A 16,550-nucleotide genomic window follows, 5' to 3' on the forward strand; every position below is an offset into this window, starting at 1 on the left:
TCCACTTATCAGCCAGGTGACGCCAAGCATTTCCGTAAAAATCTTTGAAACTCCAAACCTTATTTTAAGATTTGATTTTTTTTAGGGCGATATTTTAAGATTTTATATAAATCATGATAATGCGTGCATGCATGCCTATAGATCTTCGAATTTCAAACCATTGGACGCATCACGATGGTTTTGCACCCGGCCGATCTCGGCATCCAGCCAGGGCCCACTAACGATGCCGCCACCACCATGACAATGTTCCATCGTCTCTAGCTATCCCGACTTCCCGCGGCTACCCTGCTCCTCCTCGAACGCCCAAACGACCACGAAGCTGCAGCAGCTCCCTCGCATGTCGCGCCACCCCTTACTCTTGCTCCTGCTCGTCCCTCTGGTCGCCTCCATTGCGCAGCCCCTTCCGTCGAACACCTCCGCCGGCACCGGCTCCACCACGGCCGTTCTGCTCTCCTTCGTCGCCGCGCTTCCCCCGGCCGCCCAGCGCGTCCTCCGCCCGACATGGCTGCGGCGCCACCGGACCGGCGGCAACTCGTCCTCCCCCTTCGCCATCTCCCGGCGCCACCACCACCGTCACTGCGCGTTTCTTGGCGTCACGTGCTCCGCCGCCGGCGCCGTGACCGCGATCAACCTCTCCAGCACGGGGCTCTCCGGCGCGCTCGCGGCGTCCGCGCCGCGCCTCTGCGCGCTCCCGGCGCTCGCGGCGCTCGACCTCAGCCGGAACAACCTCACGGGCGCCGTTCCCGCCGCGCTCGCCGCGTGCTCCGCCGTCACCACGCTCGTCCTCGCCTTCAACCTCCTCGCGGGCGCCGTCCCCGCGGAGCTCCTCTCCTTGCGCCGTCTCCGGACGATCGACCTCAACACCAACGCGCTCACCGGGGAGATCCCCGCCGCTCCCTCCGGCTCCTCGCTCCTCGTGTACCTCGACCTCAGCGCCAACTCACTCTCCGGCGCCATCCCGCCGGGGCTCGCCGCGCTCCCGGAGCTCACCTACCTGGACCTGAGCAGCAACAACCTGTCCGGCCCAGTGCCGGAGTTCTCAGCTCCGTGCGGGCTCCTCTACCTCAGCCTCTTCTCCAACCAGCTCGCCGGTGAGCTCCCCCGCAGCCTCGCGCACTGCGGCAACCTCACCGTCCTGTATCTGCCCAACAACAACATCAGCGGCGAGGTGCCCGACTTCTTCGCCTCCATGCCAAACTTGCAGAAACTGTACCTTGGCAACAACGCGTTCACCGGCGACTTGCCGGCAAGCATCGGTGAGCTTTTGAACCTGGAAGAATTGGTGGTGTCGAGTAACTGGTTCACAGGCTCCGTCCCACATATAATCGGGCAGTGCCAGTCCTTGACACTGCTCTACTTGAACGGCAACTGCTTCACCGGCTCAATCCCACCATCCATCGGCAATCTGAGCCTATTGCAGATGTTCTCCGTCGCGGACAACAGCCTCGCCGGGAGAATCCCACCGGAAATCGGGAGCTGCCGGGGACTGGTGGAGCTTGAGCTCCAGAACAACAGCCTCTCCGGCACGATACCGCCGGAGATCGCCGAGCTCAGCCTGCTGCAGAAGCTGTATCTATTCAACAACATGCTCCATGGCCCAGTTCCTCCAGCACTGTGGCAACTGACCAACATGGTGGAGCTGTACCTCAGCAACAACAGCCTAAGTGGCGAGATACATCCAGACATCACTCGCATGAGCAACCTGAGAGAGATCACCTTGTACAGCAACAACTTCACCGGCGAGCTGCCGCAAGCCCTGGGGCTCAACACCACGCCGGGGATCCTCCGTGTCGACCTCACCGGCAACCGCTTCCACGGCGCGGTTCCTCCTGGCCTGTGCACCGGAGGCCAGCTCGCCATCCTTGATCTTGGATACAACCGATTCCATGGAAGATTTCCCAGCGAGATTGCTAGATGCCAGTCTCTGTACAGGATCAACCTGAACAACAACAGGATCAGTGGGAGCTTACCTGCAGACCTGGCCACGAACAGAGGGCTGTCGTACATCGACATGAGCGACAACCGTCTTGAAGGGGGGATACCAAGCGTGATCGGTTCATGGAGCAACCTCACCATGATCGACCTCTCGCGCAACAGCTTCTCCGGTCCAATACCCCGCGAGCTCGGCGCTCTGAGCAACCTTGTAACCCTGCGAGTGTCGTCGAACACGTTGAGTGGATTGATACCACATGAACTAGGAAACTGCAAACGGCTTGTCTGCTTAGACCTTGGAAACAACCTTCTGAATGGAAGTTTGCCGGCAGAGATCGCAGCTCTTGGCAGCCTGCAAAGCCTCCTGCTCGGCGGCAACAAGCTCACCGGGGCAGTACCGGATTCCTTCGCAGCGACACAGGCCCTCCTTGAGGTGCAGCTTGGTGACAATCTTTTCGAAGGAGCCATCCCACACAGCTTGAGCAATCTTCAGTACATCTCTAAAACCCTGAACATGAGCAGCAACAGACTGAGCGGCCAGATCCCAAGCAGCCTCGGCAACCTTCAGGACCTGGAAGTGCTGGACCTGTCCAAGAACTCGTTGTCCGGCCCGATCCCGCCGCAGCTGAGCAACATGATCTCCCTTCTGGCCGTGAACGTGTCGTTCAACGAGCTGTCCGGCCAGCTCCCTGCCGGCTGGGTGAAGCTGGCAGCACGGTCCCCTGAGGGGTTCTCAGGGAACCCTCAGCTGTGCGTTCAGTCTGACATTGCACCTTGCTCCAACAAGAACCAGTCTCTGAAAAACAGAACCAGAAATGCACGGATCATCGTGGCATTGCTGCTTCCAACCCTTGCCATCATCGCTGCCAGCATCTTCCTCCTCCACCACGTCGCGAAGAGGTCGTCGCGGCGCCGATCGGCCCGGCGCGTCTCGATCCGCAGCATGGACTCGACGGAGGAGCTGCCGGAGGACCTGACCTACGAGGACATCCTCCGGGCCACCGACAACTGGAGCGAGAGGTACGTGATCGGGCGAGGCCGGCACGGCACGGTGTACCGCACGCAGAGCAAGCTCGGGAGGGAGTGGGCGGTGAAGACGGTGGACCTGTCCCACGGCAAGTTCCCAGTGGAGATGAAGATCCTCAACACGGTGAGGCACCGGAACGTCGTCAGGATGGCCGGGTACCACATCCGCGGCGGCGCCGGGCTGATCCTCTACGAGTACATGCCGGAGGGGACGCTCTTCGAGCTGCTGCACGGGAGGAAGCCTCAGGTGGCCCTCGACTGGACTGCCCGGCACCAGATCGCCCTTGGTCTGGCCCAGGGCCTCTCCTACCTGCACCAGGACTGCGTGCCCATGATCGTCCACAGGGACGTCAAGTCGAGCAACGTGCTGATGGACGCCGACATGGTGCCCAAGCTCGCCGACTTCGGCATGGGGAAGATCGTCGGCGACGAGGACGCGGACGCCACGGTTTCCGTCATCGTTGGCACCCTCGGCTACATCGCTCCAGGTACCATTCATTCCCTTGTCATCATATGTCTGTAGCTCTGTATTCTGTAAGATCACAGTGCCTGAAAAATTCAGGATTTATTTAGCACATGTATCACCATTGATTTACAGAGCATGGATACTCCACGAGGTTAACCGAGAAGAGCGACGTGTACAGCTACGGGGTGGTGCTGCTCGAGCTCCTGTGCAGGAAGATGGCTGTGGATCCTGCGTTCGGAGACGGCGTTGACATTGTGACATGGATGAGGTCGAACCTGAAGCAGGCAGATCGTCGCCCCGCCGCCATGAGCTGCCTGGATGAGGAGATTGTCTACTGGCCTGCAGATGAGCAGGCCAAGGCACTGGACTTGCTTGATCTAGCCATTTCCTGCACGCAGGCGGCTTGCCAGTCAAGGCCTTCCATGAGAGAGGTGGTGAACACCTTGGTGAGAATGGATATGTAAGGATTCCCCTGAAGTTTTCAACGTGTTGTCAGATCAGCTGCCACAGTACATAGCTGACATACAAAAGGAGCTTGAAAAATGTATGTAAGTAGTAGTCCACCAGATCTTAGCAGAAATAAGAAGTGAGCCTAGCTCATAAGTTGGGGTAGTGGATGTACAGCCCCGCCAACTAGGTTCCTATTTATACTACCAGAGCTTTCATCTTTATAGTACATGACTAAAATATATATTCAAGATTACTGTTTTTTACTGCCGGCCAAAAATTTCGGAAGTCACCCGTGTTCACTCCAAAATCTCTTCGAACATGATCTTGAGGTTCCAAGGATAGAAAGCACAAAAATCCTAGTACAACATAACCCTTTTCATTCAACTGTGTATTATTCTCCGGAGAAGACATTACAAAGTCCAGAACGATGACTACACCTGCCTTCTCTGCCACCACCCGCCTGAGGAAGACATGGTTCACCTCTTCTTTACCTGCCCCTTCAGTCAGAGATGCTGGGATGCTTTGGGGATACAATGGCCAAATGACACTGACTGGTTCAGAATGCTGCATGAGGGCAAGGCCAGATGGGCTCGACCGATGTTCTTGGAAGTTTTTGCAGTGGCAGCTTGGGGGATCTGGAAGGAGAGGAATGATAAACACTTCAGAGGAATCCAACCTTCATTTGAATCTTGGAGGAACAGATTCAAGCTGGACTTTGCCATGCTGGTTCATAGATCAAAGCAAGAGCAGGGCCCTTACATTTTATCCATAGCTAGCTCGCTTTGATTTTATGTTCTGTTTGTGTTAGTCACTATACCTAACCCCTCCCCCCCCTAGCTCGCTTTGATTTTATCTTCTGTTTGTGTTAGTCACTATACCTAACCCCTCCCCCCCCCCCCCCTCTCTCATTATGTAACTTGTAAAGTGCTGGACACTCTAACCCCCCCCCCCCCTAATTTTGTTTTATTAATATAAAAGGCAGTGAGAGAATCTCACTGTCATCAGTTCTCAAAAAAAAAAACTGTGTATTATTCTCTACAATTTTATTCTGCATACCATGGATATGGCACAGTACATCCTGTAAGCAACAAACAAATTTTACTAAATGGCACCGAGTAGGGGTGCGGTTCATGCCCTAATCACAAGCTCATATACATTGCTATTGTTCTCTCTGCTAAGGCGCTTTAGTGCCTCGAAACTTCTCCGGCTTCCCAAAAAATCTATTCTTTTGAATGCTACTACAAAGCCTCGTTCTGCGCATTCAGCGCTTGCGTACAGGGAACGAAGTCGATCGGCATGCCGTGAATCCGTGTGCAGGGCTACATTTATCTCGTCGGTTGACATATTCTCCTGCGCAAAGAGGAGATCTTTTACCACAAACTCGCACACCAAATCTAAACCACGGTTAGACCAGAAGTGTGTTGTGGGATACTTCTGGTCTATGACCAAAAAGCAAAAAATACCTGGTAGAAATTATAGATGTGATCCAACACTTGTTCGCGTGTGAAGCCACCATTGCTGAAGAATGTCCTCGAAGAAGGTCCAAGCTCGCCAAAACGATCGAGAGGGAAGAGTATGGTAAAGAAATGGTTCTTAAAAATCACCTCGCTTCTCTCACTGAAACAACGAAACGGAGGTATTAGGGAAAAAGGTTGCATAGTTTTGGTTGATTCAAGAAGTTATTATTACCTTTCTCTTAGCGGGCGAGACAAATTATCAGCTGACTGGTCTCGATCCTTTCCATCCCCATCTGCATCAAAATAAGTAGTGCTTTGCTGCTCATCGGCATCTTCAGACCATGAAGAATCCATATAAATACTTGCAGATGAAACCGGCTCAGATATTGTCCAGCAGATTGAATCCAGAAGTGTGACAGGTGTGAGCGGATGGATTGGTACTTCACATGACTGGCTTAAAACCATAATGTAGACATTCATCAAAATGTTTCATATAGAAGAGCCAAAGATGCATAAAAAGGTAGCTAATTCAACACATAGCTTTGGCAGAACTGGGAGTGCGGAGTAACATTAACTAGAAAATAACACATGCTGCATAGGATCATGGCATCAGCAAATTCTTTGTTTCCAATTATTTTTCTAAAACATATTCTCATGCAAGCATTTATTTTTCTTAACAAGCAAGGGTATACCAACATCCCCTAATTGTCACACTAGTCGGAATTCACAAGAAATTGGGTAACTGTGACTGCCAGATGCGTAGGAGATGAGCTTTTCTATATTTTAACAACCAGCCTGATGCTGGAAGAGAACATAACAAATAATTTTCTGGCTCTTTATATTTTAACAATGAAAAGGCAGATCATATTGCGATAGGTGAAACATTCCTTACCTGCATACGGCGAACACGACGGTCTCGAATATCCTTTTTCGCTGCCTCGACAAATTTTTGCCTTTCCTGATGAGTCTCATCTATCTCCCCTTGGGTTGGCAGCTCGCTGGAGTTAAGAGAAGGAACACTCCCAAGTTTCGTATTCTAAAAGAACAGAAGATCCAACGTCAACCAATGAAGAGTCCAAATATAGAAAATAAACCTTTTTTTTAAGAAAACAAACCTATTATAAATAAAAAATTAAGGAATAAGAAAAAAAACATGAACTGTTCTATCCCCCCTCCCCTCTGATTTTTAACTTCGGGGCCCCCAGTTTCCAGTTAGCTCATGCCACCTCAGCCTGTAGATTGCAATCCGTATAAGACAGCCCGTAGATGTAGCAAAGCTCAGCTGTTTGTTACTGATTCCGAGCTGTACTCCATTTTTTGGAGACAGGTAGGGACTAGGTAGTCGTCCATATACAATTCTAATTTTGTTTTTCCTTTTCCCTTTGAACACACAGCGGGGAAAAGACACCTAACAAAGATAACAAAACTTACTCCAAGCTTTGTAGAAACTGCAATGAAAGAACTATTTTATTTCTAGAAGGTTGTTCTCTTTTATAAAGACAGGTAGGAGTTGCAAATGTAAAATGCCAGATACCAATTTGTCTTTTCTTTTTTCTTTTCAACACCAAAAAAAAAGACGCGGTGAAACACGTAAAAAAGGTTGATGTGAAAAATCTTAACCCTACCTTTGTAGAAACCAAAACTAAAGACGTCTTTCCCCAATTTGTTGAAAGGAAAACTTTGGATAACAAAATACTAGATTCAGGTTTGTCCACAAGAGTACATGGCATAAAATACCTCTCGAGATGTGTGGAAATTTTCGAGAACCACTGCGACATGTCTAGCTAGGTCTGAAGACAAATGGACCAGGCGCTGCAAGTTCTTTTCCTTCACTGTTTTCAAGATCCAAAACGGCTGAAACATTCAAGCAGAAAGTGTTAAATAGTACACAATGGTCCTAAAGTAAGTTAGGAGTGTTGGAACAGAAGAGGTTATTATTGCAGTAGTTCAGTATTACTTACTGTTACAATGTTATCTGAGTGACCAACATATCTCTTGACAGAAGCATCCTCACACACAACATATGTGGCATGACAACCAATAAACCAGTGGTCCAATAATTTTGCATCTTCACTCGTAGCAGCATCCGATATCTGCAGCAAAATGCATTTTATGTAAAAAATCATTCGCGCAATTTAACAAGGGATGTCGCGTGAAGATGACTCCAGTGAAAGAGTGGAAATTTGGTGATTCTTGTAAACTGATTTTTGTAGAGAAAAGGCATTGCATCATTTGGCTGATTGCTCTCTATCTATCTATCTTTAAGTAATTCTCTTATCCATTTGGTGATTTAATATTATACTCTATCAACAGGAGCAACCAGAAAATAATAGTTTTCTTTCTGAAGCATGTGGGTGGTGGAGTGTCAACCATTATGGAATGAAGCAGCAACTGACATGGACATACCTTCTTCTTCATCTCACCAGATATCCCAGGGTCAATGTAGATTGTGTCATTCGTAAAAACGAACACATCATCTTCAGGTTCTTCTCTATGAGCCTGAAGCTGGCGCTTATGTGTTGTGTCTGAGCATGCTTTGTCTTGAAAAATCATTGGTGGAAGGCATGACTTCTCATTGACAGGCAGTCCAACAAGCCGGTTGGATTCCCCGAGCAGCAGACCGTTCTCCCCAATGTTCTTGATACTGTACAAGGATTCATCCAGCCTCACTGTTGTAAAAACACCATAAATCAGAACCAGATGATGCGCTGATAAATGAGCAGAAACAGAAGAGGAAGAAGTGTCTTACTGTTCCTTCGAACACAATCGACAAACCAGCCCAGCGTGACAACAAAAAGGCCATTCCTGGGACCATGCTTGAGAGCGTGCTCAAACTTGCGGCCGGCGAAGCTGTGCTGCGTGTTAAGGAAGCACAAGCATGGCAGCCTGAATATTTTTTTCCGATAAACTGGTAACCTGGATTTTGAGAAACAAGCATAAACAGTGGATGATTTGGAAAAGAACAGAAAAACAGACGATGGCAAGGATATCTGCACCACGAGGTGAGTGCATTTGGGGTGCAAGCTGCCGCTGTACTCGCCTCCCAGCCTCTCAGCGGCCTCCTTCACCTGACTCCTCGCCTCTGCAGAAGAGATACAAACACAAAAATTCCCCAAACCACATCAAAACCCCTGAAATCGAGAAGCAAGCAATTCACCTTTCAAGCCATCCCTGGCCAAATTCGGGAAGCAAACAACTCACCTTTGGACAGCCCCGTGACGCAGACGACCAGGCCGGCGAAGGGGCCGTCGGGCGGGCGCCGGGCGGCCGCGGCGGAGCGGGAGGCCGAGACGGAGGAGGAGGCGGCGGAAGCCGAGGAGGGCTGCATCCCGGGGAGGATCAGCCTGGAGCAGCCCCTGCTGGCGATCACCTCCACGCCGCAACGCGCCATCGCGGCTGCTGCTGCGGCGGCGGCAGGGGCATGGCCCAGCGGGGAAGGGCGCGGGTGGGAGAAGGGCGCGGCGGTTTCGTGAGGATCGGAGAAAGCGAACCTACGGGGAGAGGGAGGGCCTCGAGGCGGGCGCCGGGAAGGTGGTTGGATTGGATCCGGTGGTGGCGCTTTCGAGGGAGGTCAGGAGGACGAGGAGTTAATGCTGATGGCGATGACTCCTCCTCCTCCTCGGCCTCGCTGCTCCTTGGTTCGTCGCCGCTCTGTGGGAGGGGAGGGGGGCCTCTCCGGAGATGAGCGGCGGCCGGGTGGGTTGGTCGGCGGGGAGGCAATCCGGGCGGGGAGGGGACGACGACGAAGTGACCGTTGGGGGGAGGGTTCGAGTCCCCCTTCTTTCTGTCTTTTTTAATGGAAAAAGTTCAGTGGCAACTGTGGCAGAGACGACCCGGTGGACAGCCTGTTTGCATCATGTATTCATGCTGTGATTGTGAACAATGCTGTGCCCTGATGGTGTCACCGTCCATGCGTTTGGACTTTTGGGTGGGTGGATGACCTTGTTGATTGCGCTTACTGAATGAATGCAAGGAGGCTGACAGCGTCCATGTAGATTTTGCGAGTTTTTTTTTACTGAGGCAAAAGAGTTGTCGTTTTCGTTGATTAAGAAGAAGAAAGAGTTGTCTAGTTGATTAGCGGGAAACTGAGCTAAAACCGTCACAACCTGTTCATCACGCACACAAACAAGACAATACACTCACACCGCTACGAAGAGAGCGTTGTTGACGCACGGCCCCATCTCTCCCCCCCCCCCCCCCCCCCCCCCACCCCCCCAATGCTCTCACAAATACAGCTATATATACTCCCAATCCTTCATTTTTCAGACATAATTAGCAAGTTTTAGTTGATTTGGCCCCGTCTAACATTATATAACATGTTTGGCCCCCTCTGTATTGAGTTTCTGGCTCCGTCACTGTTGACGCGGCACGTTGGCGTCATCGCCATCCCATCTCCTCGACAAGCGACTCCGACTTCACCGCAATCAACCACCAACAATGCCCATGCCACAAAGGCCGAGAGGAGCCACATGAAGACCAAGGCCATGAAAATCAGCCATACGCCATAACAGGGTAGCTTCGAGGCCGAGAAAAAATCATGACAAAGAACTATGCAGGGTTGGCTCCACGAAGGATCATCAAGCTGGCATGCCCGCCGCATGTCATCTTGTCGCACGATCCTCGCCGCAGCTTCAACTTCACACCAGCAACCATCCCACGATGAACCGGTGAACACGTCGAAGAGTCGACTACCACAACCACACTGTCACGCATTTCACATAGCCATTGCCACACCAGTTGCTGACGACCACCACCACCCACCACGGCCCCCTCCGGTCGGGACTAGCTCCAAAGGGATGTCCTCAAGAGGAAACCATGACAGAAGTGCCGCCATTGCCTGGTTCGAGACAACCCGGACATGTGGTTTCCACCGGAGCAACAAGGGTAACGTGACCAGAACTGCATTGACGACACCTTCATCAATGTAATGGTGACTGCAAGCACCGATGTCATCGGACCAGACCACATCCTAGCCCAGCTTTCATCGGCAGCTTTGCATCGTAGACCCATGGCTGGTTGGCCCGCCTGAACCACCACCCACGCCCTCTGCGCACCAGGTACGCTGGCCCAGGAGACCACAATCGTCGGACCTAGGAATCCAGATCGAGAGTGGCGCTGTCATGTGCCTCGCTGCGAGGACACCCATGATGGTTGCCATCAGGAGGGCAAACAACGACCATGGCGCCACCCAGCATGCACCCCGGCGCAGAGGTGCTTCACTGGCAGCAGGGACGACTAGGGTCTACGACGGCTAGCAGCTAGGGTTTCCTCCGTGTTGCCCGTGATAGCGACGCGGGGTCGGGGGGCTGGTAACTCCCCCCTCTAGGCTTCATGACTCAGCCCGTGGATTTGCCTCTCCGTTGCCTGTCGCTTCGGGGGCCGGTGGCGGGGAGGGGATTCCCGCTGCCTTTGCTCCGGCTAGTAGTTTAGGTTATGGTTTTGTTTAGTCCTCGCATGTGTGCCGCTCGGGCGGATGGCGCCGCTTCTTCTTTGAGTTTGTCTTTCCGTGCTCTGATCCTCCTCGAGTTTGTCCATCTGGACGTAGTCGACGGAGCTCCAGCGTAGATTCATGTCATCTCCTTGGGGCGGCGAGGTTAGGGTTTCTCGTCGTGTATGCGCGACGCCAAGATTTGGTGTCAGTTGCTTCAAATTTATTCAAGGGTTCAATGACGATTATTGCGGCTCCAGGGCACTGGTCCTTTGGGGCACGCGCGAGAATACTTTCCGACTGTCATCGACTAGGTCAAGTCGACCCTTGTAGGGGAGGGACGGATCGTTCTGGCCGTGGTAGTGGTTGTTCGGTGGTCTAAAGAACTCAGGCCTCCTTTGTTCATAGGGTAGGAACATCATAGGAATAGAAAGCTTGTAGGAAATGAGATATTATGTATCTCAAATCCTACAAATAGGAATAAGAAAAGAGATGTCATTTGGTTCATGTCATAAGATTTTTTTTCATTGAGTCTAGGCTAATGTTTATTTTCCTATTAACTGTGAGGATAGGAAGAATTCCTCCATAGAAATATGATTCTATTCATACAAATCAAAGGGCTCTAAACGAAATTTTCCCGTAGAAATCATATCCTATAGAATTCCTACAAAATTCTTCCAAACAAAAGGAGGCCTTAATGTATTTTTTATTATGTTTGAGGTGCTTTGTATTTCATATGAATTTTTATATTTTATTGGAGGCCTCCTTTGGTTAATAGGAATTCTAAAGGATAGAAACTTTGAACGAAAAAATTCTTTGAAATCCTTTGGTCTGTTGGAAGGTATTCTTATTCCTATGTAGGGTAGGAATCAATTATTTACATTTCAAAGGAAAAAAGTACTAGTCTAGACTCAATAAAAAAATTCTATCATATGCATCAAATTACATCTCTTTCCATATAGAAATTGATATGTATGTCATCTCACTTCATTTAATTTTCTATTCCTATATCATTTCTATCCTATGAAAAGAGGGCCCGAGTCTTTTTCACAGAAGAAAAGTGCTACCTTCTCTAGAAGATATTATTACTTGTAATTATATAAGTATGACACATGTCTCCTTTTTCAAACGGAGAATCGAAAAATCTTTGTCGACCTTGTAAACTCTATGGTGACCGGTGAGTACATAGGCTGACTCATCTTGAAAAACATCATGGCATTGGCATCTGCTTTTTCCTCGCAATTACCGGCTATTGTTACACTGTTAGTAGTAACCAGTAGGTAAGCTGCCAAATACAACAACTTTTTTTAAAACGGATGCAAAAGTTTTGTCTCGTCCATTATTAAGAGGAAGTTAGAATGATATTACAGTGTCCTTATTACAAGACCATTACTCTCCCGTCATAATTTTACCCAAATGTTTCACGCCCGCGACTTTTTAAAGCGTCGCTTCTTTCTTGATCATGTCAAAAACAACAAATGAAGGTTTAGACTTGTGTCCGAAGACTCTCGTGTTTCTTTCATTCCAAATGGTTCAAGAGACTAGCATCGTTGAGCGATGCCATCGCGCAATTGGGGCAAATACAGCAATTATGAAGCAAGCGTGGGTGGTTGTTAAGAGGAGCACAGCGCAGAGTGCACGGGACCTCACTAGCCCTCTGTGCATTCGGACGCCCATTTACTTTCGGTTCAGTTATACCCCTACATAAGATCACGTGCATCGTGTCGGGCTGCTGCTGGTTCATCGTGAATACTCTACCCAAACCCAAGGATGAAGGATCTACATAGTACACAGCGTCTGGGTGTCTCCACGGAGGCAGGTCCCCGCTTCAAGAAAGCTTGCAGCTAAAGGAAAATGCCACTGCTGCAGCTGCAGCTGCCCGGTTGACTGGAAAGTGGCAACAACCGGATCACGAGCTGGGACGTACTACGAGACCTCTTGCACCTTTCATGGCCTCTTGTCCACGAGACGAGATTAAATGCCAGACCTGGACCTCCTCCTCCTCCTTGATGGCATGTGAAGGTGCAAATGGACCAAACCGTCTCTGAATTATTGGTGGTTGCTGATGCTGCGGCGTACTACTCCATCACGGCCATTAACTGTGCTGATGCTGCAGCGTACTACTCCATCGAGTAGTATCCCTTTGCTGTCCAGCTGCAGTGGCACCCATTCGAGTTCTTCAGTTCAGAATTCAGAGGCCGGCAGCGTTTGTTTCTTCAGTTGAGACGGAAACTTCATCACGGCCAAAGCAGTAGAATCTTCACCACGGCCAAAGGTAAGTTTTGTCCCGGGTAGTATTTACTCTTTGTTTGTTACCTCCATTCTTTCCACGAGAAACAAAAGGGCAATGTGTCCTTGGGCTCTTGCTTTACTAGCAATTCTCCTCTCGAATCCCCCACCCGACTAGTGGTCAGCGTGCACAGGTCTCCATCCTGGCCGTGGTCAGCGTGCACAGATCTCTCCCTCTGATAGTGCGAAATGCCTGCCTTCTAAAGCTGCATCAAAACTATCTTGACCCGAGACTCCCCCAGGCCACTTTGGTAACGCCGATGTGATGATGATGATGATCGTTCGTTCCTCATGCATGCGTCCCGTTAACTGTGCACGCCATGTGGATGTCCGAGAAGTTGGGTCACACAGTGCTCAGTGGCAAGCACTTTATATTGTCTTACAGTGATGGTGATGCATTGTCCATTACGCAATCTAAGGCACTTTGTGTTGTCTATAAGGGACCTGGTTTCTGCAATAGTGGCACCCAGCATAATGTGCCATATGGAAACTCTAACAGGTGTGTCGTATCGGCCCGATTGCCATAGTGATATGAGCATGCGATTTTGGTTAAAAAAAAAACATGTCTAGCAGAATTGTCTTCCCCCGCTCGCTCGGCATAATTTTTTGAGCACGCAAGCCTCCCTATTTGACGGTTGGGCGAGGCCATATAGCGTGCCCTTCATTCATCCAAATCTTGGTGCCACATGCATTTCATGACGCACGCTCCCTTTCACGGCCGTCCACATCCAGACAACCCCACCATTTGATGCGACCTCTGCCACCCAGACCATCACAGTTTGGCCCCGGTCTTATCCGCCGAGCCATTCCAAGACCTCCCATGCTTCACCGCAACCCCGCGCCTGATTCCCGCTACCCGGTCATGCCACCCCTTTCATCACGCGGCCTCAAGGTGTTCAACGACTTGACCATAGGTAAATTTCCCCAAGTTTGTTCTTGTAGATTTAGTATAGCAGCTCATAAATTCTGTGTAGATGATATAGGGTTCCATTTGTTTAGATAGATCCGATGATGGAGCTATTTTTTGAGATTTGTCGCGAGATCCAGACTTTGAGTCCCATAGTGAGATCATGGACGTCAAAGAAGATGAGGTTGCCTTGATGTTTCCAGAATGGATAGCGGCAACAAAAATGAAGAGAAGTGTGCAGGGTCACAGCTGGCTGGTCGTTTGACAATTCACCAAAACAGAATCGAAGGACGCGATAAGCTCATGCGTGACTACTTTCTGCTTGATTGTGCCTTTCTTGCCTACTGGTCCAGCAACGCTCCCGCATGACTGAATGGTTGTTCCGTCGAGTTGCCAACAACATGGAAGCCAATGAACTGTTCTTCCAACAACAGAAAATAACGCCGGCCTACCGGGTTTTTCTTGTTTTCAAAAAGTGACCGCGACACTTTGAATGATTCCATATGGCACTCATGCAGATGCCTTGGATGAGTATATTCGAATGGTTGAAGATACGATCATAAAGTGCACGAAAGTGTTCGCTAATACTACGGTGAGGTTTATGGAGAGCAGTATTTGCGTGCACCCAATATCGAGGACATACCTGAATGCAACATGAGGCTGGCCCGAGATGATAAGGAGTGTTGATTGTATGAATTAGAGGCCAATTCATCGGTCATTGCCATGATTGGACAATTTTTTTGGAAGCAGTTGCCTCCTAGTATTTGTGGATTTGGCACTGCTACTTAGGGTTGCCTGGATCCCACAATGACATCCATGTCTTGCAAATATCTCATCTATTTGTAAGACTAGTAGGTGGTACTGCTCCACCATGCAACTTCACAGTGAATGGACATCAGTATGACCAAGTCTACTAGTCGATGGCATCTATCCATCTTGATCAACATTTGTGAAAAAAGTTCTAATCATGAGACCATGAAACATAAGCATTTCTCTCAGATGCAAGAAGCAGTGAGTATGGACATTCAAAGAGCATTTGGAGTGTTGCAAGTTGGCCCTGCTTGTTTCTGAATAAGGATGTCTTTGCAAAGGTCATGACATTTGTGTGATATATAACACAACATAATCAACGAGGATGTGTGGGATATGTCGAGCCTCCTGGACTATGAAAACACTGGCACAATCATCAGGAAGACTTTTGGCACACAAAGCGCATTCAAGTACTTAATTCTTGAGGCGTAGACAAAGATTGAAGACCAGGTCTCCCATGATCAACTGAAGAAGGAGAATTGAGTACATTCACAACTAATTGGGAGATAATGTGTTTCTTTAAATTCATTCATTTTCCTAAACAATTTTTTATCAGATTTATTTTGTTGCATTTTGGATTATTTGATGCATTTGTATTAATGGTATGTAATAATATTTGTTGAATTGTTTGATCTAAGTCGGGGTAGTATAGCAGATAGAAGAAAACAAAAAAATTATGAAGAATACATTAGGGTGACTCACACAACTTCGAAAACATTATGGAGCGTGCTCCATAGCGTTATGGAGGCTGTGAATATGGTGACTCTACTAAAGTTGCTCTTAGAAATTAGAATGGCGTTGATGTTTGAATCATCAATGGTGATTATTATTTCTCAAATAACTAGTGATTTATGCTTCTTTTTTATTGAAAAAACGAGCCTCTGTATCGATATCCATTAATGAAACCAATGGTTTTTACAAAGTTCGTAAACTAAAAGAAGAATAAAAAGAGACTTAAGCATTTAGAATTACCAGGGCATTGTATTTCCAACTTAAGAGCATGGCCAACTAGAGTTACTTAGTATGAATTTTCAATCAAGCTCACTCATGCCATAGTCTATTCTTCTTCACAGATTCCACTCACGGATACGCACATAAGCTTCCAGGATCACCATTTTGATCTTCGTGACTCTTCGCTCTTGTTCTTTCGATAAAACACCCCGGTTGTTAAGATTATGCATGGTAGAGGTAGACATAGGTTCATCAGAGAATTTCCTATTGTTAAGATTGTATGCTCTTATAGATGAGTGATCTAAGAAACAAATTCAACGTCGGTATCATGGGGAAATCGCTCGCCCCATGGTTACCTTAGAGGAGGAGGAAGGCACGCAGGTGGGTGAAGTAGGGGGTGGGGAAGGTTGACATATGGAAGAGGATAGCAAGTACTCACACACCCTGGTGCTAACTGATGGTTGGATGAGTATTGTTGGGAAACGTAACATGCAATTTCAAAAAAAATCCTACGCCCACGCAAGATCTATCTAGGAGATGCATAGCAACGAGGGGGGAAGAGTGTGTCCACGTACCCTCGTAGACCGAAAGCGGAAGCGTTTGACAACGCAGTTGATGTAGTCGAACTTCTTCTAGCTCTGACCGATCAAGTACCGAACGTACGACACCTCCGAGTTCTGCACACGTTCAGCGCGATGATGTCCCTCGCCCTATTGATCCAGCAAGGTGTCGAGGAAGTAGATGAGTTCCGTCAGCACGACGGTGTGGTGACGGTGATGGTGATGTGATCCGCGCAGGGATTCGCCTAAGCACTACGAAGATATGACCAGAGGC

At 49.1% G+C, this 16,550-nt stretch overlaps 2 protein-coding genes across 2 annotated transcripts; one reads left to right on the plus strand and one right to left on the minus strand.

The window, feature by feature from the left end:
• The first annotated feature begins 297 nt into the window (after nucleotides 1–297).
• LOC123124805 (leucine-rich repeat receptor-like protein kinase PEPR2) lies at nucleotides 298–4,498 on the plus strand. Its single transcript, XM_044545360.1, has 2 exons — nucleotides 298–3,446; nucleotides 3,557–4,498. Exons 1-2 carry the CDS (start codon nucleotides 338–340, stop codon nucleotides 3,886–3,888), a joined length of 3,441 nt encoding a protein of 1,146 aa, XP_044401295.1. The 5' UTR covers nucleotides 298–337; the 3' UTR covers nucleotides 3,889–4,498.
• A 381-nt stretch (nucleotides 4,499–4,879) lies between these two features.
• LOC123121539 (uncharacterized) lies at nucleotides 4,880–9,148 on the minus strand. The gene is made up of 10 exons (XM_044541542.1): nucleotides 8,533–9,148; nucleotides 8,322–8,413; nucleotides 8,081–8,183; nucleotides 7,738–8,000; nucleotides 7,293–7,424; nucleotides 7,069–7,185; nucleotides 6,224–6,367; nucleotides 5,564–5,781; nucleotides 5,338–5,491; nucleotides 4,880–5,224 (listed from the first exon to the last, which is right to left on the minus strand). The coding sequence occupies exons 1-10, from the start codon at nucleotides 8,720–8,722 to the stop codon at nucleotides 5,003–5,005; spliced, it is 1,635 nt and encodes a 544-aa protein (XP_044397477.1). The 5' UTR covers nucleotides 8,723–9,148; the 3' UTR covers nucleotides 4,880–5,002.
• Nucleotides 9,149–16,550: the final 7,402 nt, after the last annotated feature.

This window comes from Triticum aestivum, chromosome 5D (assembly GCF_018294505.1).
Source record: "Triticum aestivum cultivar Chinese Spring chromosome 5D, IWGSC CS RefSeq v2.1, whole genome shotgun sequence".
NCBI lineage: Eukaryota > Viridiplantae > Streptophyta > Magnoliopsida > Poales > Poaceae > Triticum > Triticum aestivum.